The sequence below is a fragment of the Apaloderma vittatum genome, unplaced genomic scaffold, assembly GCF_000703405.1.
Source record: "Apaloderma vittatum isolate BGI_N311 unplaced genomic scaffold, ASM70340v1 scaffold12597, whole genome shotgun sequence".
NCBI lineage: Eukaryota > Metazoa > Chordata > Aves > Trogoniformes > Trogonidae > Apaloderma > Apaloderma vittatum.
Genome location: NW_009726756.1, coordinates 1 through 24,643, shown reverse-complemented (window position 1 = coordinate 24,643; position 24,643 = coordinate 1). Strand labels below are relative to the sequence as shown.

The 24,643-nt window shown below is 38.6% G+C and overlaps 1 protein-coding gene across 1 annotated transcript in view; it reads right to left on the bottom strand.

The window, feature by feature from the left end:
• The window catches only part of NISCH (nischarin), a gene marked incomplete at its 5' end in the record, with an annotated part of 24,074 nt that extends 4,471 nt beyond the window's left edge, over window positions 1-19,603 (bottom strand). The window contains 16 exons of the mRNA XM_009873402.1: window positions 439-613; window positions 1,034-2,347; window positions 2,889-2,944; window positions 3,750-3,871; window positions 6,532-6,640; window positions 7,433-7,546; window positions 7,993-8,121; window positions 8,329-8,514; window positions 8,969-9,037; window positions 9,854-10,006; window positions 10,569-10,664; window positions 12,281-12,376; window positions 13,862-14,025; window positions 15,625-15,673; window positions 18,538-18,720; window positions 19,477-19,603. Coding sequence (XP_009871704.1) covers window positions 439-613; window positions 1,034-2,347; window positions 2,889-2,944; window positions 3,750-3,871; window positions 6,532-6,640; window positions 7,433-7,546; window positions 7,993-8,121; window positions 8,329-8,514; window positions 8,969-9,037; window positions 9,854-10,006; window positions 10,569-10,664; window positions 12,281-12,376; window positions 13,862-14,025; window positions 15,625-15,673; window positions 18,538-18,720; window positions 19,477-19,603 — 3,142 coding nt within the window. The remainder of the gene's footprint in view (window positions 1-438; window positions 614-1,033; window positions 2,348-2,888; window positions 2,945-3,749; window positions 3,872-6,531; window positions 6,641-7,432; window positions 7,547-7,992; window positions 8,122-8,328; window positions 8,515-8,968; window positions 9,038-9,853; window positions 10,007-10,568; window positions 10,665-12,280; window positions 12,377-13,861; window positions 14,026-15,624; window positions 15,674-18,537; window positions 18,721-19,476) is intronic.
• Window positions 19,604-24,643: the final 5,040 nt, after the last annotated feature.

Genomic DNA, 24,643 nt, shown 5'->3' with positions numbered 1-24,643 from the left:
CTACACAGACTAAAAATTTGTTTTCAAGAGATTAGGTTTATCTGCTCACGTTTCTAGAGTATCTACAGCTATGCACGTGTTGAATTTATGTACCTATATTACACACAGGAGTCAAGACACTGATTTATTGATTTAGATATCATCACAAAATAACTCCACTTCAGTTACTTTCTTTTTGTCATTTTAAGGAAAAGAGAGAAACACTCTTGGAATATTTATTATCTTCAAGGCATACAATAATAGACTCTCCTGTTCTGCATCAAGACTCCTGAAGCTAAAATATGCCCTAGCAGGATCCCAGTGGCTGTAGCAGGGATTCCAGAACAGAGTAACGCAAGTTTTGCAGACCCCAACTCTCAAGATTGATCTTTTAAAAATACTGTCTAGTACTGAAAGGCCACAAAATATCTTCTTATACACCTGGGCTAGACACAATACCTCTGCAATGTTGCCATGGAAAAATTCAGCTAAGTCATTTCCTTCCAGCCCAGCCACATACTGAAGAGACGCAGAAACATGAAGGTGAACAGGAATCTGGTTATCTTCTGTTATCTTCTGCATAAGAAATTCAGATGGATATAAAGATGACGGCATCAGATGAGGCTTGCAAAAGCTAGAAGAGATCCAGAAAACGTCACTAAAATTAAAGGAAATACACAGTTCTTGCTCCTATAGGAATTAATACTTCATTCAGAAGTTAAGAATAAGCAGTTCTGCTCTTAATAGTTGACTTCAAATTATTTATCTTGAGCATAGCCGTCAATCTGCACGATCTCAGCCTGCAAGCACGTTAAGTAGGAAGTCTGCTTCCATGAGAAGATACATTTTATGTTGCAATGATAAAGCAGAACAGAAAACAAGGTAGACAGGTAGAGTCCAGGACAACCATACACATACACCACAGACCAGCAGAATGAAAGAGTACTTTATCAATACTATGGCCCCAAAATAATTACAACAGCAACTGCAAACACACTGGCTAGGTCACATTCACTTCAGCACTGTGCAACAGACCTCTTGCAGGAATTGTTACCTTGCTGACTGACCATGTCTGTTTGCCTCCACAACATGATTTCTTACAGCATCTGATTTGCTTGAAGCTTTGAAAATAATAATAGTCTTAACGTCCTGCAGGAGTGTCCTTAAAAGACTGTAGATTCTTAAGAAGTGGAATTTCTCATGAGGTAGAACAAACACCGCTGTAACCAATCTGTATCCAACAAGCAACTCCAGGACATGCCCATCCAAAAATGAACCCTTCTGCTGGCTGGAACCATGAGTCGGGTGCAACACAAGTGATGCTAATGGAATCCTATTCAGCTTAAACATACTTCCCAACTCTTCCGTCCTTATCCATTTACCTGGCAGTAAACTGAAATCCACTTTTACTATGTACAAATGCCGAGGTGTTAGAAATATCCAACAGGGATGGACTACACAGGGACCCTGGCCAGAAGATTTATACACCGAAGAATAAAGTGCAGAACACAAAGCATTTCTGGACCATTCTTTGCTATTGCCAGTTGATTCTGCTTGATGCAAGATTTTCTGAGCATCTGGTTTATTCCCATAAACAAGATATGTTGGGAAGCAACCTTTTATTTCAACATCTTCTGCTGAAATGCAATTCAATTCCATAAGCTGACAGAGAAACTCCTGGAGGTTCGCTTTTCCACAGTACAATGTGGAGTTCGGTAACACTGATGTGTAGTGTTGAGAGCAACACGTGTGTAAACAGGAATAAAAGTCTTGAAGATTCTCGGTGTCTGAGACAATAAACAAGCAGCTGTCACTGTTTTTTAGCTTCAGCATTAAACAGATTTCTGGCAGGAGAAAGCCAAATTCTGTTAGATCCGTATATGAAAAACACAGTATTAATTTCAAGGCAGAAGGGATATGCTGGCAATTTCCTCTCAATTCCTGATGAGGGATCTCAAACACAGCTAGCACATCATCAGTCAAAACCAAACAGGAAGCAAGCTGTCTGAGTCCTTTATGAATGTGAATAGAAAAACTCCAGAGAATTTTGACTATGTCAACACCCTTCACTGCTATGTTGTCAGAGGAGCAAGTATCTGTAGTGCTGAACTCAGAAGTCTGATCTCCTTCATGAAGTCCCATTTCAAAATATCCATCTTCTTTGTCTGTGGCTCTAGAATCACCTGGAGGGCTCCCTTTATTTTCTGAAAAGGAGAGGGGTGATCTCCGCACAGTCTGCACTATCAAGGCAGAAAGGTGCTGGATAAAATCTTGGTTTGTGGCAGTGTATGACATACAATTAAAAGGCAAGATGACGGTGTTACAGGGGTCAGGCACCACACAGTGTTCTTCTTCTGGACGATCCAAACTTCAAGAGATAACAAGCCACAGTAAGTACACGCTTGAGTTTAAAAACAATGAGAGCTACCTGCAATTGATGGTGCTGCTTCTCAGAGCTTTGAGGTTTACACTACAGTTAAGTCAGTGAAATTTTGTAAAACATCTTTGAACTGCACACAGGCATTGACTTTAAAGGCTGGTAGCATGGAACTCTATAGAAAACAAAACCTGAAATGTTTATCTTCCATTTCCCATCCCCAATAAGTATATTCTCACAAGTTAAAGCACTTCATAATATAGCTAACTGCTGGTTTTGAAACTACCAACTGCATTCCAGTGTTCAAAGGTTAAAAACACTTTATACCATGAAGCTGATTTTGGTTCCAGGAAAAACATTAACACCACCAAAACCAACAAAAACCCCACAACCTAGCACCATCATTCAAAAAAAAAAAAAGGCAGCATACAATGAAATCCTGCCTTAAAAGTTAGGTTTAAAAATGCAGCATCCACTGCTATTACCAAAAAGCTAATGAGGATTTAAATCAGAACTTAGATATCTAGCTTACCACATGCGACAATCACTTCCATACTCCTCGCGCAAATCCATCAGAGAGGCAGGTGGCTAAGAAGAAGAAAACCCAGGAAGCTATCAGCTACTTACAGCTGCTGTCAGACTTCAGTGTACATGAAAAGCAAAGTTAATATCAGCTCCCACTCTCTAAAGCTAGCTAACAGCTTACTTCAGATCAGGCATTCAATTAAGACAGGAAAAGAATGAACTCTGCTGCCAACTGGAGAACAGGTACAACCTGTGAGCCACACACATTTCAGCACACTATAAAAATTTCTACTGAAGTAGCGTTAAGTGAAGCAAAAAGGTAAAGGAACTCAACAAACACTAACACGTGGGTAGTAAAGGAAGAGATCTACCCAAGTCCTGCTGTCCCGTTCCTTGAAGCCATGCATATGGAAAGGATTTCCAATGCCACAAATGAAATCGCAATGCAGAAGTTGTCAAACAGCAGGAGTTTGAAGGAGAAAGTTAAGGTCATTACCTACTGACAGGGAGAAGGTTCTTCTAAACCTACTAGCAAGAGAATCACCTTCCAAAAAAGTGGTATTGCACTAAGATAGAGGTCTTACACCCAGTCCCTAAGTGGATATTAATGATGTGATACTAACACTGGGTAAGCATCTCAAAGGTCACAAGAGTGACAATTCTCTGCACAGCTCTGGTAAATTTGGGTTATGCTTTTAATTTACAAGGTGGATGAGTCTCTTAAATTTGAGGCTACCTCCTTTTCCATTATAACCATTCTGAGAATCAAAAAAACTTTGCTAAAGATCACTATAACAGAAGTTTAATATCAGAAGCTTGCAAAAACACTTTAAAAAAATCCTTAAATAAACAGAGGGATAGCAATTACCTGATTTTTACATCTGGAGTCCGGTATTTCAAAGCATGCCTGGGGAACTGTATGGTCTGTAGGAGTCGAACCACTGGATTGCAAAAAACTGCTGGCTAGGACTGTTTCTTCACAAATTATTTCTAGAACAAATACAAACAGCTCTTAAAATCACTGAAGTAAAATGAATGTCTAACAGTATTTGCCAAAGAAGTGGAATTAAAATTGTACAATCAAGATGTAATTATAAATCATTAAAGCTAAAGAGTATCATCACATAATAGCCAGGACAAAACAAAACCAGGCAGAATTTTAGTCTAATTACAGAAGTATCTATAACTGCACTGGAAACTGTAATAAAGACCAACAGAGCCTATTTTTCAACCTAACCATCAATTTAAAACTCAACATCTGGTAGTAAGAATTCTTCACCTGATTTAGTTTTAACTGAACTAGTCAGTTTTGTTAACACTAGCCCTTACTTTTACTTAAACATCGCCAGGATGACAAAATCACAGCAGAGCACTCTTTGTAAGCTTTGTAGCCTTTTTTCATATTTCTCTAGGTTTCAAGTGAACAAGTACAGAATCTGCATAAAATCTTCAGCCAGACTCAGAAGGTCTGGCCCTCAAATGCCACTCAAGACAATTATCTCACCTGATTCAGAATCTTTTTGAAGGGTTCAAAGCTGAATCACGAGTAAAAAACTTATGATGAGTGCATACAAGCCAACAATTCCCAGGGACATTTATGTTTCTGTCTGTTTGATGCTCACAGCCTTGCACTTCGGCAATAGAGCAAATCAATTTTCAAGTATTACCACCGAGCCAGCCAGCTCAAGTATATAAATGTGCAACAGAATTACAGTGTGGATGTTTCTGGCTTGAGCATAACTCCTGCATGTATCTTTCTGGATTGATGGTAAAGTTTAGCAGACTACATCATCTCATAGAGGAAACACAAGAGGTATTTATTACTTGAACAAAACACTGTGTTAGCAAGAAGGAAACTCAAATGGACAGGAAACAGAACACAACAGCAATATTTTTGGTTTTCAGTTTCCTATATAAATATTTAATCTTTTTCCATAAGCCATTTGCCAGTGACATTTAATTTGAATAATATGTTACGGAAACAGATGGCGTCTAGAAAAACTGCAGAGAAAACAATTGATAGAAATAGCATGTCAGGAATATAATTCCATCATTCATGATTTAAGAACTAACAGTGAAACTAACTGCCTAGCATACTTCCATTTTTTTAACTGGATTTCTCAAATCCAGTTTTGAAAACAAGCTCTGACAGCTAGATATCTAGCAAGTAGTCAACTTCTATCATTAAAGCTGAGAAATAGCTCTCACTAGTCCTCATTTACCCCACTCTTTATAAAAGCCTTCTCCAAGATTCTACTAAAAAAAAATCTTATGGAAAACTACAGCAAATAAGTCTCAAATCTTAGAGCAGTCTTTCTATAAAACTCTCAAGTACTCAAAAAAATATTTAGGTTTTCTTTCTTCTCCCAAGATTCATTTCTCCTAAGCATTTACTGTTAATACAAAAAGACTAGTGGTAAACAACTTTTTGAACAGTCACAGTGATTACCAGCATGCACTTTAACTGCTAGTCCTTTATAAAAAATTGCAGGTTGTTATATAGACATACTGTCTCAATTCTGTAACCAAAATGCTTTATATTTTAGAAAGGAAACACTGACTTCATTTTGGAAATACTGGCAATTCATTTGCAGGTGAATAGTAATCCACAAGAGCTACAAAGGCAAATGAAGTACGTAATCAGCAACTAAATCTATATCTAAGTTGTCCATCCTTTAACCAAATGCTCTCAGAACAACTTCATTTTTATAGAGCAGACTAAGAAGTCCCTACTGATTTTGCAGAAAACACAGCAACGGACTTTTTTCAAAGATCACGTTTTTCAAGCACATTTCTCTTCCACATCCATGAAACCATCAATTTATTAGGAAGACTAAACTGCTCCACTTAATTAGTGAGAATATCATCTCTGCTCTTTTAAATGGTTACAAGATCTTCTCCCATTATTCATATCCTACTGCACTTTCAGTCTTCAATCCGGCAAAAGCCAAAAAGAAGTATCTTTATCTGTTACTCAGACACAGATGAATATTCACATAAGCCAGTCTTACAGGCTCCTGCACAAGATGAAAGATAAGTCATTTTTCTAAGTTCCTAATCCAACAGGCATGCTTATTTGAAGCACACAGTAAAAATAATTTTCAGGTAAGGATAGCAGGTATTGTAGAGAGCACAACAGATATGCTGAAGTCACAGGCTCAGCCAGAACGCTAATCCCACAACTGCCTTGTACTCATCGCCTACTGCTATCTTCTTCCTGGTTTCAGAGAAATGCAGCTCTTGAAAAAAAAGCAATAATGGAATATAAGCTGCCCGAGTTCACATTTTGCAGACCAAGACCAGGTAGAGAAGCAATTTTAAAACACCACTACATGCCATCACGTTCCATTAAGGCATGTACCTAAACAAGGAAAAGATACCTAGTCTTCTGCTGGTGATTCCTGCAGGATGATACAGTAAGTCTTGTACCCAAACTTCCACTACAGTTAATTAACACTACACTGAACAACAGATCAGGTTTGTCAATTCACATATACATAACTCCCACTTTCTAAGCCAATACTACCAGCTCTTTCTGCTTTGCCTTGATAAACCCTATATCCGTGCACATAATATTCATGTATATCAATGCAGCTTAAAAAAGCAGAACCAAGAGGCTCAGCCCAGCAGCACGATACATACATGATTACCTTGGCTGGAGCTGACAGGACGAGGCAGAGAGGGAGAGGAAGGACGAACAGTAAGAGAAGAACAGTTTGATTTGGAGCTGGCAGCAGTGAGCCTGGAGTCCTCACTGATCTAATAAAGAAAGTATGCAGTGATTAAAGAAAAAAACTAAATACACAGGAGACATTAGATCCTGAACTAAAGTCCACACAAAAACTTTCTCAATTTTACTAAAAGGATAGTTAGTGCCAGCTTTTTTTTTGGGGGGGGGGGGTCTGTCATATCTTTTGACTTTTCTATACAAAGTTGAATTTCACCAAGAAATAATTCAGATAAATCACTGACTAATCATAGTATTGACAAAACCTGCACTAAATTTCACAAACCAGAAGAGAATGAAAACAGGATTTTCTACACCATAGGGACAGAATAGATCTTGATAATGAGTTTATTACCCAAACAAATCTAGCTACACAGCACACAGACACACAAGAGAAGGCACGGACAACTGAGATTTTCTGATTCTTTCCCATTGCTAAATACCCAACAAGAATAAAGTTTGGGGAAGTCGTTTCAGTACTCTGGAACATAAGCGGTAAAATTGCATCTCTGCAATACTTGTGAAGACACAAAATACAGCTGTTGAGGTCAACTACACATTCACTGTGTACATCATTAAGTCATTTTATCTTTTCCTCCCACTTCCTCTTTCCCAAGCCAGCACAAAAAGGAGGGTCAGCTAATTGCTGAAATGACACTAGAAGCTAAATAGGAAAAACAGCTAAAGATTCATACCACATTAAAGTACTAAAAAAGCATAAAAACTTTAATGCTGCTTAATGACTCTGACTATATAGAATTTGTAAAAGTCTTCTTGTAAGCTTCTTTTGCACACAGCACATTCTACTCTCACAAAAAACTCACCTTTTTATCAGAGTTGTTCAGTTTGAATTTCACCTCCTTTGCTTTTTGAATAGCTTTCAGCACTTCCACAGTGTCTAGCTCCTTTTCTGTGGTAACAATGTTATCCAGACAGATCTAAAAAAAATTTAAAACATCTAAAAAACTGATACCAAGACAGTTCTGCAATTCATTTTTATTAATGTAATAAAATTTTGCCTTAATGCAAAACTATGTGCATGTTTGTAACCATCACACAAACAACACAATTATCGCTTTAGCCCTTGCTCTAACATGACAATATAATGCAAACTCAGAAATGCTTAGGAGGATTAACACCCTTCAATTAGCACAACTGCCTTTCAATATTAATATACTGTTACCCAATGAAGACAGAGTGAACTTTCATGTAGATCCAACAGCACGTTCAAATAACATTAATACGGTTTCATTCTCTGAAGACCTTCTCCCACGCACACTAGAAGCTCATTAGGTTTTTAGAACATTCACACTACTTTCTTCACCAGGCTTTAAAGTATTTTTACAAATGTCAGCTTCCAAGACAGACACACACCATGGCTTACCTCTGAGGCTCTGTCCCCAAACTGAGCAAGTACTTTGGTCCGGTAATCAGGGAAGATGCTCAATGGATTGCTGGCTAAGACCACCTTTTCCAAACACGGGAGGTTTCCTATGTTTTTTACTTCATCAATCTGAAAGTTTTTGAATAAAACTGTGAATACAGACTGGCTAAATGAAAATAAGCAAACAGACTGAGCACTTCTTGCACAAATTACACATGATAATCAGGAAACCACTACAACCGCTACAATCACTTTCTTTATTTGCAGTTTACTCCACTACAAAAAATTGCTTGTGATGTAAAGCACCAGTCAGTTTGAAACGGAAAATCAAGTTACCTGTTCTATTTTGTTGCTGCTCAGATCCAAGTTGACTAATGAGTACAGTTTGTTAAGACCACACAGCCTTTCCAGCTGATTTCCTGCTAAATTCAGAGTTTTGATGTTTCCCAGTTTTGTGTGAACACCTTCTAGTGACATAAGCTTGTTGTAAGACAAGTCCAGGTGAACAAGGTTGTAAAGATGCTACAAAAGCACAGAAAATCCATGTGACACACCAATTCATTAAACAGTACGAAAGACATTGTAATACAGCTTGCTCACTTTTTTGTGCAACAGCATTTTCATGCTGGACACTGCCAAGCATGAAAAACATCACCTGAAATCATTCTTACATAGGCTCGAGCCTGTAGAAAGGGAACTTCAACCGCATTTTAACCCACCCGCAGATAGTGCCAGCAGCGAACAAACTTAAGAACTAAATGAAGTATATCAATATTGGCAAAGAAATGAAAATATCCAGAGCAAACAAGAAATGCATCATTAAAAGAGTACTTGGTGTTATGCAGGATAAACTATTTGGGCTTAAACTATTGTCCATGAGGAAGATGAGCAACAAAATACTGCAGCAAGAAAATCTGTGTTCTAAAGCATCAGGCAGTCTGAAAAAAGTAAAATCACTCTCAAAAGCAACATTTACCTGTAAATTTTCTACCAGAGACACTCCATTGTGACTCAAATCCAGGAATTCAATTTTCGGAATTAATTTCTAGAAGTGAAAAAAAAAATAAAAAAAGCATGTGTTAAATGCATTTTAGCTTATAAAGCAGGTCGTATTTCCTTCACAATCAGCTGACCAGCAGCCAAAGGAATCATCCAATGCACAGTCTCTCTTCTCAGCTTTTGCTATTAAAAAAGCATTCTGACAAGAGAGTTCAGCTTTGCTCTGAAGAAAGCCAGGTTACCAATGAGCATGGCTAAGTTTTCATTTGAAACCTGGTTTCTCACTGAAGACAAATAAGACTCTCCCAGTTCAGCCCCAGTTAACTACAGATCAAATTAACAGGTGCTTCCAACTATTCAAACAAGCATAGCTATGTTATACGCTCCAAATTTTGTTTCCATGATCTTCATATTGTTTTGATATAAAAGGCTGTGAGCAAGCCACAGGTTTTTAAACACACAGTATGCTTCAGCCTTGGTAACATGTCAAAGCTGAGCCCAAGAGGTGTTTTGTTCTTTAAAAAAAAAAAACCCAAACAAAAAAAATCCAAAAAACTCTACACTTTTCTAAGTGGCCTAAGGCCAGCACAAACAGTAAAAGCACATTTCAGTCACAGTATTCATGGAAGTGTTGCTTACAGAGCACACAAACTTTTCTCCTTTAGCAAATAAAAACCCAAAACAGTATAAGAAAAAAGTCTCCTAACCATTAACTTGGGTAGCAAATCAACAGAAAGTGCAACAGAAAATCTTTCAGAAAAAAAAAAAATATATAAAGCAAATGCAAAATTCCATGCTGTGTAACGTGCCACAGAAGCTCAGTCACACTTTTTTTTCCCCACAAATGAAAAATATGTCTTACCACTGAATCATCAATTTGAGAGATGCTGTTGTGACTCATATCCAAAGTTGTTAAAGTTCTCCACGTTGGGATAACTGCTGTCACTGGACAACTCGAAGTTGCACCCTCTGGCTCCCACTGATCAAACTCAGAGGCTTCAGGCACCAGGATTTCCTATGTAAGACAAGCACACTACAATATGATGCTTACAGCTTCAGTGAAAGCTAATACTTTTGAAAGCAATTCGAAGAACTTTACGTAAGGAAGATTTCTATGCTTTGTAATTACCTAGATTAAAGTTTTAATTCTTAAAATGTGAGTTGACTGGGAGAGTTTTTATAAGACCTATAGGTAGTTCCAACACTAGCAGCTGCTCCAAACTGGGAAATGTGGAGGAATAACAGAGCAACTGTGAAAATCATACTACTGGATATCCCTTGCCAAATCAAAGCCCAGAGAAAAGACATACACATTCAGTTCTGGATAAGTAACACAAACATACATTCCAATAAATAGTATCAGAAATGTCCCTATGAAGGGGGCACATGTAAACACTTCTTCCATTTAAAGTTGAGAATCTGAAAGGTTAGCAAACCCCTTCAGTTCCATGGTTTTCAAAGCAGAACTTGCAACAGGCAGTACAGAAAAATGCACAGACTCTAGATGGCTGTTTCCACAAGGTACAGGTTTTGGTATGTGCTTTGAACACCCACCAGAAATAGGGTCTCGCTCTCACCTTCATTGATGTTGCCGAAAATCGAACACTCATTGTGGCCAGAGCATGTTTAGACGACGTCAGCCCTTTGATAAGCTTTCCCCCACAGTGACTAATCTATTTAAAAAAAAAATTATGTTAGAAATGCTCGAATAAATATGAGACATGGAAGAGGCAGCTACAAGCTTCAGTAGCAGATTCTCTACCAATTCGGAAAGTAGTTCCAGCACTCCCTTAAAATCTCCTGAGAGTATCAGGTCAGAAAAATCAACATTTGGTAAAGCTAAAAGAAAAAGATTAAAGAAACTACTAGAGAGAAGTAAAATTCAAATATTTAGTTGAACACAGCTTCTACTCTATTGAGTTTCTACCTGTCCCATGTATTCTTCAAGGCAATTTAATAGGGTCACAGTATTTTACTGCTACCAAAGAGAGAGGTATCTCAAACTATGACTCCACCTGTTTATTGAGGTATCATATGTTTTTTACTTTAAGTAAGAAAAAAGAAATGCATAGGAAGTGAGTATACTAATCTGAGAATTTGAAACACTAGCAAGCTAATTATAACACAGACTAAGATTACAAAGTCTTTTCTGTAGCTCAATTTGGAACAATGGAAAAGGGGTGCTACAGCTTCTGTACAGCAACCAAGTCTTTCTCTGTAAATGGTCACACACTGTGTGCAACCACAATAACTGGTACATCTGCTGGTGTATCAGGGAAACCACACAGAACAGAGAGACACAGATCTCCTCCGGCCTTGAAAAAACTCTTTCCAGATTGCCACTGTTAATTTTTGGACAGTGCTTACTAACAGATGAAGATATCAGTCTGCTGTCAGTCAGTGAACATGCAATTACAGAAATGTTCAAGACCAACTCCCTTTTTTTTCCCCCACAGTAAGCAAAGCTACACCTGAAACTATCCATGCTCAGAGGAAAGAAGAATATTTATACTTTTCTGCAACATCCTCTCTGCCATATGTTAGACTCTCCCACTCTTCAGCCTGCCATAGTTTCTGTCCCACATTAAAACGTCAATAAAACACTGACTTCAGAAATCCGCTTCAGTTCTTAACCAGCTCAGTCTCTCATGACAATGAGATGATAGTGCTCAGGTACTAGAAAAGCTATGGCATCCATCAGAAGAGGACACAGCACAGACTGCATGACAAGGTCAGGTATTCCGTCTCTGGAAACATTTGAAGTGGTCAGGCAAGTATTTTGTAAAATACCAAATAACTTCTACTAAAAACTCTGTCTCTCACACTGAGAGCAGAGCAGTAAAAAAATCTGCACATTATCAAGAAAGAAGCCCTATACTCAAGAGCCTACTTTCACAAACCAATCTAACATCAGGACTTTTTCCACAGATATTTGCTGCTTTCCAAACAAAAAAATACTTTGTAATAGGAGATCCCATTACAACCCATCCACTAGATCTTCAAGGCAACGGAAAGACACCCCGATTTAGGTTTTGCGTATATGCTGGAAATCACACTCTTTTGAAGACACACACATACAGTGCAAACTATTACAAACATTTCAATCTGGCATCCTATTTCCAAGACTTGCGAAAAAAACATTGTTTCACAAACAAAACAGTCCTCAAAAACGACACTCTCCAATTCTAGCACCAAATAAAAGCACACCATTTATCAGTTCTGAGAGATATGCAGCAGATCTGGCATTCACAGAGCCTATATAAAATTACAAACAGTATCTCAGTCATACCTCTATTTGATGAAGCGATTTGAAAATTGACAGATCAAAAGGCAAGAGATGCTCTTGAATGTTACTGGTTCCAAAAGGTCCCCCTGTTCCAGTGACCTAGCAATCAACATTTAAAAACAATTTGTCCACATTTCAAATAGTCTTACACAGGCAATAGCACAGATACACTGGCTTGAAAAGATAGGCACCTTTGCAACCAATTTTTCAAGTATGGAATGATTCATGAAGCCTGCAGACTAACTTTCGGGGCGGAAACAAGTTAGTTGCTCCAACAAAGTGCACCGAACTTGAACTGCCACCTTGTGCTTGTATTTTGTAGCACATGGGGCATGTGACCAAAAGATATCACAGGCAAAACTCACCAAGGCTTCATTCTCAGCTGATTAAGCCAGAAGAGCATTCACTAAAAACAATTTCACTGAAGTATCTGGATCCTCCAGGACAGAACTGTCTTCAACCCCACTACAGGGAATGAAGTTCAAGGCATTGACCAGATGGGTTTAAAGCAAACAGACATTGGTGCACATCTAATATTCCCAAGTGGTCACTGGATTCTAGTCTCAGAACATGTCAGCAGCCTAAGACAGGTGATTTCATTCATGTTTGCTGTGAATATACTTCTGGGAGAAATCTCTAAGCTTTTTGTTTGGTCTTATATGAATCTTACAAGCTCTGAAGATGCCCACTCACAACCATTCAGAGGGCCAGAAATTCAGAAGATAGGTATTTTTCTAAATGACATGCTCTCCTCCAGCCAGAGAATCCTCTATTCAGAGGTTTCTACACACACAGAGTATGGGAAAAGCAACTGAAGAAACACAGGAATACCAGCACAGCTGTGGCTTTGGTTTTGCATCTTTCCAACTCCGCCAGCGAAGTTTCACCCAATCCACTACATTATCTCCTCTCTGAACACTCCACACAGTTGAAAGGAAGCTCTTCATGTAAAAAAGGAGCCAAAATCGTTGACCTTTGATACAGCTGACACTGTATCAAGCAGTGTTATAAAAATTACTCAGGAAAATTCTTTCCAATTCACTTATTTGATAAGAAAAAATAAATTGACTCTAGACAAAAATTATCTGTTCCGAGGCCACGTTTATTTTGAAAAGGTAATTCAGCTAGAAATTCAGGGCCATCTCACGTATGGAAATGAGGGGTTTGTTAGGTAGCTTTTTTTTTTAAAGTTCCAGATACAGTTAAGGTGAGAAATAGGACAGGATATATACATATATATACATGACCGTATGCACATGTATACATACATAGCAGCAGGGCTGAAGGGAGTATCCATCTCCCATCCCTACTAGCACCCAGCAAGATTTTGACTGCATCTCTACAGTGAGCAGGCACTGCTGAAGAGACCACACTGGAGAATCAACATCTTTCTTAGTGAACTATAAATGTACTGAAGGCTGTTAGAATAAACACCTGTTTAACACTGACTTCTAAATGCTTGCAGGTGTTCACTATCAGTCAAGTTCTTGTGCATTCAAATCAGACTCCAAAAGTACACTAACAATCATGCCAATCTGGTAAGAAACAACCAACTCCACCAGTATTTGTGCAAGTATAGCTCACCTTTAAATACTTGAGTCTACAAGTGAAATCTAGAATATGACCTAGATCTGTTCTAGCATCTCCATTTGCACACGTAGGCTTCCCCTGCAGCAACTGTTGAGTGACAGCATATAACTGCAAGGGTCTGATGGTGAAGACTTCTCCAGCCATTAACAACTGCTCTCCTGAAAAAGACAATGATGGTATCAAACACAATGCTGCAACTGGTTACAAAAGAATAAAAGGTACATGGGTGATCTGATGTTGAAGATTAAATGTCATTGATACATGGACAGAGGTATCAAAAACAATGGGTTTTTTTGCCACTTTAAACCAGAATGGCTTAACTGAGATTTATTTTTAGCATCAGAATAATCTAAGTGTTCAAATGGGCACTCTCATCATAGAAACCTGAAGCTCCTAATGCAACTAAAGGCAAATTTATCCCCAATCTTAAAAGAACTGGACTCAAAGTTCATTTATACTGTGTAGGAGATACTAAACTTTGAGATATTCCTAAGATCTAAAGCAGTTAGGACTCACTCTCTTCAGAAAAAGCAGTGTCCGCTATCTAAAAAAATTCTCATACCTTCTATTATGTTGCCTAAATGCAGAATTGTAGCAAAAACATTTTGGTGGAGAGCATGAGGTCTTTCACCATACTAATATCAGTGCAAACTCCCAGAATAGGAAACAGATTATCTGATAATATTTTTACAATCCCATTTCCTTCTAGGAGCAGTAAGAAACAGCATTCAAAGGCCTCTCTAAAGGCTCCACGGGAGTCAACGCAGACTGCAGCAGTCAGAACATACACACACGGAACTAATATCTTTCTAGTCTTCCTTTTAGGGATATCAGTTTGACTTCGCAGAGAAAAGAACACCAGCTTTCATGGTAAGCAGCAGTCTAAGAAAAGTTTTGAGGAGTAAAATTCCCCTCAGCTTCAGTGGGAGCAAGTCCAAGAGCCCAGCTGCATATTACTGAAAGGCAACACTAATATCCAGCAGTCAGACATCAACAGTTCCAGCATCACCGAGACTGCAGGCACTACAAAGTCAGGAAAGATTTCTTCAGGAGCTTCCTTAAAACATTTCAAAAATTTGCTGAGTAGACCCTCCAAAATGGCTTTAGGTAAAGTTAATTTTACGTCAGAACAATCTAAAATGGCACACTGAAACATGCGTGAATCATGACCTCTGCCAACTGGAATTGTACAGTAGCATCTAGCATGTCCTTCAAAAACCAAATTAGCAAGGGTTAATCCCTTCACATGCCTCCTGCTGTTAACAGACCAGTCTGAGCTTTTGCAGTTAACAAGTGTCATTTTCATTTGGCAGCCTCAGAAACTTCCATCCTTTAATGAACTAATCAGAAGGTCTCATGTTTGCCAAATTCTGGAAGAACAATATTAATTTATGTAAAGTGGTGTCTTGCATTAACACACTATATTAGGACTCACTGATATAAAACAAACTTGTATGTTACACAAGAACATACCAAGACAGAAAGCTCAACACAAGCTTCTGATCACCAGTATCACACTTTAAGGACAGACTAGCAGGCCCTTTCTAAAACCTAAATTCACCAAATTGTCTGGTTTGTTCCCAAACTTAGCTGCACTATTGTTACAGCTCCTCCCAAAATGCAGCTTGATTCGAAGCGCAAACAGAAAAAAGATGAAGAGAAAAGGAAAAAAGTAGTCTCAGCATGATATGGAAGATTCATATCTGTCATTGTCTAAAAATTAAATATCACCAGTTAAACTCTTGCAAGTTCTTTACCTTTGTGGAAGAGCTCTTCAGCCAATGCAGCAGTGATCCCATTGATCTCCTGCAAAAAATAAATCAAGTCTTACTTACGTGCTTATGTTTCCAATTTTTCAACATGTACCTTCACTGAAGTCTCCCTTTTTGCTGCAGTACAGAACTAGTTTTAAAAAAATTACCTGTGATTGTTTTACGGATTTCCTTGTACCTTAGAAATACTTCATAACAATGACCTGAAATCATTTCATATGATTTTCATTTCCAAGATGGAAGATACTGAACTACATTTAAGTAATCACATCCTGCATACATTAGAACAGGGCAACTTGCAACTACAACAACTATTACTATCCATCATCAGCCCAACTTGAAAGAAAGCTCAGTTTTGAAGAAACTACTACAAACAGTGTTTTTCAAATTTTAAAATTAAGACTAACCTAATCCATCAAGCACTCAAAATTTCCTCAGAATATCCCTAATACACAGAAAAGTTCAGAGCAACATGTCTACAGGGAAGAAAACTAATTACTACTTCCGTATTTTTCTTCTGGACTGAAACTCTATTATGGTTGATGCAGAGTAATCCAAAAAACCACTTCTTTCTATCATCCATCTTCTCCACCCTCCTGGTCCTACCAGGTGCTCAACCTCCATTCCAGGGACGGACAGTTCCAGGAGGAAAGAAAAAAAGCTGAAACTCCTCAATGGAGGGATTTGTTCTTTCTAAATCTGAAGGTGCACAAAGATCAGTACAAGTATTTTCCACCTGGGCATACATCTCTCCCCAAAAAGCAAATGCTCTGTGGAAGCCCAGAAATAGTTCTGAGCATTTCCAACAGTTCTCTCTAAAAGGCCCACAAGAAAAAAACCAAACCCAAATCAAAAAACAACTATCTGTGGTAGTGAAGCTTCCTTTTGACACACACATCTCATTTTAGGTAGCTGCAAAGGATAAACAGATACTATGGCTCATCACAAAATGAATATTTGATGAGTTTACTTGGCTGACAAATCCCTCATGATTCATAACAGGGGAATAAATCCACAGGACATCTGCAGCAGACAGTTCAGCTCATCTGATGAGGCAAGCATTTTAGAAAAGCACATTATTAGTATAACAAACCCGCTCACGGAGGATGAACAAAGCCTCCACTCCACAGTTTTGAGAACAACAAGCTAGAAGCTGCATTCCAAACAAAAGTCAACAATTTTGACTCATTTGAATAAGCCAATTACACTCATCTGGCACACACAGATTTAATTGAAAACTATACTCTGTATCCCTTTTGTCATCTAGGACACAGAGCAGAATTTTCCATATTTATAGTGGAAATAAGATTATGACTTGGGACTGTTCGGTGACTAGCAGACACAAAAAGCAACCCTATTCCTCCGTCTTACAAGAGACCTCTGTCTCAGCTCTTCGACCCCCTCAATCAGCCCATTGTTTGCAGGTGTCTCTGAACAACAGTCTGTGGTTACTCAATTCTTTTCTTGCAGAAGCTTCTATCTGTAAGCTAACAATCTTCTAAAATGACAAAGTGTAAGACAGTGCAACAAAACAAAAGTCCCCATATCACTGCAGGGATCGTATTCCAAGTAAATGTTTCATATTGCTGTCACGGGCAACTGCTTCTCTTTGCTAAGGTGTACCTGGCTTTTCCCTGTGACACATACAAGTGTCAAAGTGGTTTTAAGGTATTTACGGCAGATATTTCCACTCCATTTAGTTCTATACAATTAAATGTTTCTACTGGAAAAACTACAAATATGAATAGACAAAAATATTGCAGCCTTCCAATATAAACTAATAAGGCAGTATCAGGGATTACAATGGTTCAAACATGCTGTCAGGTAACAGATGTCTTAAAAGATCAAAGTTCTGCAAGAAGGGTACTTTCCAGTAGCATTGGTGTGGTAAATATTTAGCTTTTCCACTGAATAAACTAATATTTTTTGGTAAATATTTAAAAGTACTCTTAAGTTCCAAGTAAAAATTGAGTTTATGCCTCAAGCCAGACTCCTCTAAAGCAAGGAAATACAGATTGAGCAACAATTTTGCTCTTGATACACAAGCACACATGCAAACACAGAAGCATTCATATCCAAGTTCTAGTTTTTTTGAAAAGTAAAATATGAACATTACAGGAAGAGTAAGAAAAATAGTCTAATCGAAAAAGGCAAGAGCGCAGGAAGAATTTCTGCCTGCATAAAAACCTTTGTTGAAGTTACAGCACTGAAACATTAATGAAACAATCATTTAACACAGTAGCCAGAAAACAGAGAACTTCTGCAATTTCCAGATGATCAGGAAGTTAGCTCCATCTGAACAGAACTGTGCCTACATTACTACACACACTTTTAGCACATTTAAAACCTTTAATACATCTTAGAGGGCTTGATCATGACAAACTAATGCTTCTCACTCCAAACTGCAGGCCAATAGCAACACTATGAAATAAACATACTGCTTAAGTAAAACTCTAACATCCCAGCAGGATAATTACACATGTTCTCACAAAGCAGGACCATTCTTCTTCATTTAGGCTACTGGCAACTGTTTCAGTGTAAGCCACAGCTCTAAACATTAACCATGAAGGAGGTGTGTGGGTCAACTATGCAATGTTCTTTGAGAACCAGCGCTACTGACTTCAGTTGAACGACTGATTTGGCTTCAGATTTATTCACAGCTTCTAAAGAACCTGCCAGCATTTATCTTCTCCTCTTGGAGTCCCCACACACACCACTTGCCAGCACACTATCTACTGCAATAAGGAGTGTCAAAACATATGCTTTGTTACTTTGTGCAAAACAATGAAAAAGAGCAGTTTCCGGTGTTCTGTGAGGATTCCATAAAATTCTCTCCAAGTCAAAAAACTAGGGGAAGATACTTGGGCCTCCACTTCATAGGCTAAACCCAAAACTTACATATAAGTGAAAGTGTAGGAAGTGTGACAAAACTTTTGGAGCAGTAACAGGGAACTTGACCAGCAGGGTTTGCAGGTAGATCTCTAATTCCTTTTGTCTTTTCTCCACCAGGCTTTTGGAATTTTTTCCAATAATCTTCTTAGGAGGCAACAGATTTTTGTCTATTTTCTTTTCTGAAACAAGCTGAAAGACAAAGACCAGTTACTACCTGAGTCACCATCTGAACCTGCACAAAAGATGTCATGGAACCTATTAAGAGCATGTTAGTGGATCCTGGCAAGATCCCAAAGTAAAATTGCTGCAGAAAATTTAACTATTGACTTCAAAGTATTAGGCATTGTCAGAAAAAAAAACATTTTATAATAAAATTATAAGTTCAATAACTGTTTTCTGAGAGAAAAGCTCACAGTACCACAGGGCAGAATATAATTAAGGTGATAAAACAAGATAAGAATACATGGTGCATTTCTGAGAAAGCAGTCCAGTCTTGAATACAGAGGACTCTTCCTTGTTTTCACTTGCTGTTTTCAATGAGCACTGGTTAGTAACTACCTTATGCTACTGTCTCAGGACAGTTTTATCATTCATCCTTCCCAGAAGAGAGTCTTTACCGCAATTCTGCTTTTCATTACCAGATCAGCTGATCATAAACATCTCTCTGGAGAACACATTTAATGACCCTAGTCTGAACTCCACTCCTTCTGAAACAAGCTTCTGTCCAAGGCTAAAGTTCTCCAGGCCAACCTCCCCAGTTCAGGAAGGGGAATGTAACCAGGACAAGTAATAATGTTCACACAAAAAGGATTTAGTCTACAGTTCAGGAGGTATCTGGCAGATACTCTTACTCTTTACAGAAGAAAGCATTTATATCCCATACAATAGAACTACACAAACTGTACGTTTTCTAAGAGACCAAGTCAACAGTTTTAATACCCTTACCTTTTCGTGCAGGTCATGAAAGTCACTGTAACGATGTTTGACTGTCCACTGATGATTGCCAACACTGACCTGAATAATGTACACCTGAAAGGAAGAAATTAAAGTAAGGAAACTGCAAGCATTTGTCCTACAAAGAAGCGGACCATGAGACGTGCTGGTCAATGTAGTACTATAGGCTGATTTGACATTCTTAAAGTATCATAATCAACTAAAAGCTAATCCAAACTCTAAGGTGACTTTGCTAATGTAGGTGCCTAATCTCATTCACAAGACTGCTCTACACACAAAAACATACAGAAGTTTCTAGTGTCAAGCAATGGCTTTTATTTTTGCTACCCAAAAGTTAACACTCAAGATGTCTAAGCCACTTTTTTTCTGAAGATTTCTGCTAGGTAAGTTAAGCTGGTATTCATAGCTATCCACAACAATTCTGAGACAGTAGCACCCCTCCTGCAATCTACCAAGTTCCACAACAGGCAGAGGAGCTTGGCAACCAGCCCAGGGTCACTTCATGGTTAAGCAGAAATCTGGAGCTTAACCCTTCAGAAAATTACATAAATCCTTTGGTTGGTTGGATGTTAACTATTTAATATCTTTTAGCATAAAGCACACAAGACAGCTTCGTGAGACTTAGAAGTGTACCTAAAGAATTGGTACAATTATCTAAAGTAACCCAACATTTCTTTACACAAAACTGAGTATTTTTAAACATGCATGTACCAAACAATCTAAGATTTTCATTGTACATGACTTTCCCAATTGAACAGTACTGAAAGGAAACTCACAATCTATGCCAGAAGCAAACCATCCTAAAGAAACTTGAAAGGTACAAAATAAAACACAAAGTAGAAAACAAACAAGGCTCAGCAAAACCAGTTCTACAGCTACTTGAATAAACTGTGTTATCCAATCTGGCTATACTCCTTGGGAAAAAAAAAATTCATAATCAAATCCTGAAAGCATTTAACACAGCTGAGAACTTGCTTATTACCACAGATCACAGAAACCTGACTCATAACTGCTACGAGAATGATGCACATCTAGTTGCTAAATCCACTTAAGGAAACAAAAAGTATCAACAGTTTCAAGTTGTTATGTAAAAGGCCAGTTTTCATTTTTTGTTAGTACAGACCAGTACAACATCAAGCACTAAACAGAATACCACCTGCATTTTACAAGATGAACTACATCTCATACCAATTATATTTTTGTAAGCACCTGACACTGGCTTGTTGAACAAAAAATAAGTTCTACGGAGAGCTGAATCAAGATGCCTGACCAATGCATACAGCGAGGGACACGTCAGCGTTCGGATGAATATTGAAAACACACACGAATGCCTACGCAGAATTAGCCTCAATTAAGGCCTGTGTCTGCTTTCCTGTCATGTTGTGTTGGGAAACTGCAGATCATAATTATTCACTGTGCTGGTGACAAACTAAAACAAGAATAACATGAGCATTCATAACTCTGGGAAAAGCAAGGAGAGACTCAAAGAAACCAGAAGTTAGAACCAAAGTACTACACTTAGAAAACACAGCAAAAAAAGAGAAGTTCTTTTTAAAAGCCGACTATGCTGTACCAAGCATAGAATGGCAGATCTAGCAGTAGAGTTAAATGCGATGCAGATCCAGTATGGAATGTGTAATTCCTCAAATTAAAGAGCCATAGCATTCCCCATGTAGATCACAGCCAGAGCTGGCAGTACGTATTCACACCTCAAATAGCATCAGTATGCAGAATGACAGCACCTGATTGTACATCAATCCACAAGCTGCCATTACCCCGAAGAATAAATACAAGTGCAATATGCTTCCGTGCTCCAAAGTCTTGTTTCAATAGAGAAATCAAGCATAAAAAAGTCCTAAGTGTCTTTAAAAATCATATAACTAGGTTCATCATCACTTAATTTTGAGGGCACTACTATGATAAGGCTGACAGTTTCAGACTCTTTGATGACTGCCCACCTGCCAAGCCAACTGCTAGAAGGCATACATGGAGAGAGAATGACATTCTCTCACACTGCAGTGTCTCCCAGACATAAATATAGCATGTGAAATCTCCACCCATATTTATGCTGTAAACTGCATTTCTACTGAGCTATAAAAAAAAGGGTTTACATTCACAGGTTTTCCCCCTCTCTGTGTCTCTACCAAGCTCTTATGTAACAAATTTTGCATGTCTTCCTATAAATCGGTTGTTTTGGATAAGTTCTGCTTTGTAAAACGTTTAGCATATCTGCATTGGTGTGCATTTTTTTATTTTCTAACCAGTCATCTCAAACTCTCTGCAGTTAAGTACTCACATTATGAAAGAGCACACCTTCATCTCCCAACATATTTAAAGGTGAAGGCTTCACTACATATTTTTTTTAAATATAGATAATTTAAAAACCAGCTGTTAAATGAACAGCAGCGATTCCAGACAGCCTTTTGCTTACTTCCCCAACGCATTAGAACCACCCACTCATCTCACTTTACACAGAAAACTTGCATTTCTACAGTATCCCTCATCCAACCTTGCACCATGAAAGTGCCTCGCTTTACAGATGACAGGCAGAGCTGCCCACAGGAAGCCTGGGACACAGGTGTGACCACAGCCAATAGGTCCCAAATTCCAGAGCAGTGATGCAACTCATCTCCTCCTCCTTGCCTCCTCAAGTAGACAAGCAGTTTACACCCATTCAAGGAAGCCACAACATTTTCCTTAAATATAGGAGCTGGTATTTATATTAAAAACAGCTGCAAAAGACAGGAAAAGCAGGTAGGCAATTTTAGGCCAAACAAATGCATAGCAGGAAACAAATGAAGCACTGGCAGCCTTGAGGCCTTCTAGCAATGAGCCAGTCTTCAGTCAGCATCCAGCTGGAGCAGCACAAACAGCCGAAATACCTAGTAAAAGCCCTCACCAGAAATAACATCAACAAGAGCAATATTTTTTCCTGCTGGATTTATCCTTACCTTGCTTTCCACTCTAACAATTCCAACAAAGCTGACATTTTTAAAAATACCTTCAAAATGACCCAGAACCATGGGCCCCCCAGACACATTTTACAGGATTTAATCTCACAACTGTCAAACTAATGTAACTAAAATAAGTCTCCTCCTATTGAGATTATGAGCTCTGAAACAGTGTACAACGGAAAGCACACCTGTCAAAACAAAAAACCAACTCTTTCAAAACCAAGGATGTATATAGGACCACTGCCACCTTGACTATTACATGCTAATGGATAAAGATGCAGCTTGCTACTGCTGTATTTCCTTTCTCACCCTTATCACATTTCACTGACTTTAACACCATCTAATTTATTCACTTCTGCTCTGGTACAGGTGTATCACAACCTTAAGTGCCACTAATCTGATTCTGAACACAAATGCTAATTTTTGTTAAACATTTCACCTTACAGATAATTTTATAAAATTACTGTTTTCATTTGAAGATCTATTCCTACAGTTCTAATGGCTTGGGTCTATTTCACATAAACTGACTGCAGTCAAGAGTCCTGCTAACAGTTTTCGAAGGTTTACGCACAGGTAAGCTTAATCCCACAGCTCCTTCAAAAACACAGCAATAGAATCAACGCAGGACAAAATACTGTAAGTCTTTTGACTTTCAAACACTCTACCTCTAAAGCTCCCAACAAAAAATGCACTAAAATAGTATAAATTTCCAGAACTATAGTAATTAAAAAAGAAATCTAGCCTTGAAAAAAACAAGCTTCCTTGGGCTTAGCTACAGCAGCTTAACTGTTATCTCCAACAACCAGCTGATCTGTTGAAAGCTACCTGCAAAGTTATGCTCCTGGATCATAGCTCGATCTTACACATTAATGGTATAACCAAAGTTTGGCTGGACCATAATATTAGTATGCAGGCTGAAGAAGCAAAGTAGCCAACACTTTACCTCCTGCATCCGTGACCTCCAGTGGAATAAGCAGGCGGTTAACATTTTGACATTTCGCAACTCAGTTCACCTGAATTTCTCATTCACTGGTATTGCAAAAATACAAATGGCAACTCTCAATATCAATATTAACACCAGTAAGTCTTGACTGACACCTGAAATGGAAGTTTCCAGTCACCATGCCCCAAGTCTCACCGTGCTTCTCGGGTGACAGGGGACTGTGAAAACAAACTCACTTGAGGCATGAACCACATCCTAACACAGTGGTAACATCTCAACAGTAGCAGGATTGTTTCTGTGAGTACACATCACACAACTAACAACAGAAAGATATGAAGCAATTTTCAAGAACTTATTTTAAGCTTCTAATCAACTCCTTCACTGAATGCTCACTGTATTTTTGTCTGCAAATACGGCTACTCACCACCTGACAGTCATTCCCACAGAACGATGTTTCAAGGTTTGTCAGCTGGAAAGGAGTTAGGCCCTTCACGTACCACAGCTGTGAAAATGCTCTGTCCTATTAAACACTCAGAACACCTTCTCCTGTTGCTCTCTTTCTTTGGGTAGCTTTTCAGAAGCAGCAACCTGAAGTATTACTTTTAACTATTTTACTAATATTGCCTTTCAAGACCCTCCCTCCTCTTTTCCTTTTCTTTTACATCCCTACAATACAAAGAAGCCTGATGTCATGATGCGCAGTCTACAAGAGAGAACCATTCAAATCACACTAAAATAAGGTAGGAGCAAAAACCAGTTTTAGTTATATAACTAAAGGGCGGTGTGCTTGAGATGTTTTCTGTCTGCAATTACACTGAGGCCTGGCTTATGATGAGCTTCTTCCTGCAAAACAGACCAATTAACTCCTGGTAGAGCATGACCCGTGAAAAAACAAGTTACACATCCAAAATTTAATTCCTTTCCCCAAAAAAAACATTGCTGACATTCTGTATCTCAGAATCACCCCATTTCCTCTAAAATAAGATCAGCTTTACAGGACAGATCTTCACAGCGCTATCACCTGAAGATTTCTTACATCGAGTCCAGCTTCAAGAGCTCTGTTTACTCCGTAACAATTTTCACCATCACACACACGCGTACTGGGGAAGGTACAACCGGGCAAGGCCGGGACACCTGCGGGCTCGGCCTCCGCGAAGCCCCTCTGTGCCAAGGGCCCGGAGCTCGGGGGCCGCTCTGCCCTCGGGGCTGGGACACGCTTCTCCCCACGGAGGCACAACCCGCTCGGAAACTTCTGCCGAAT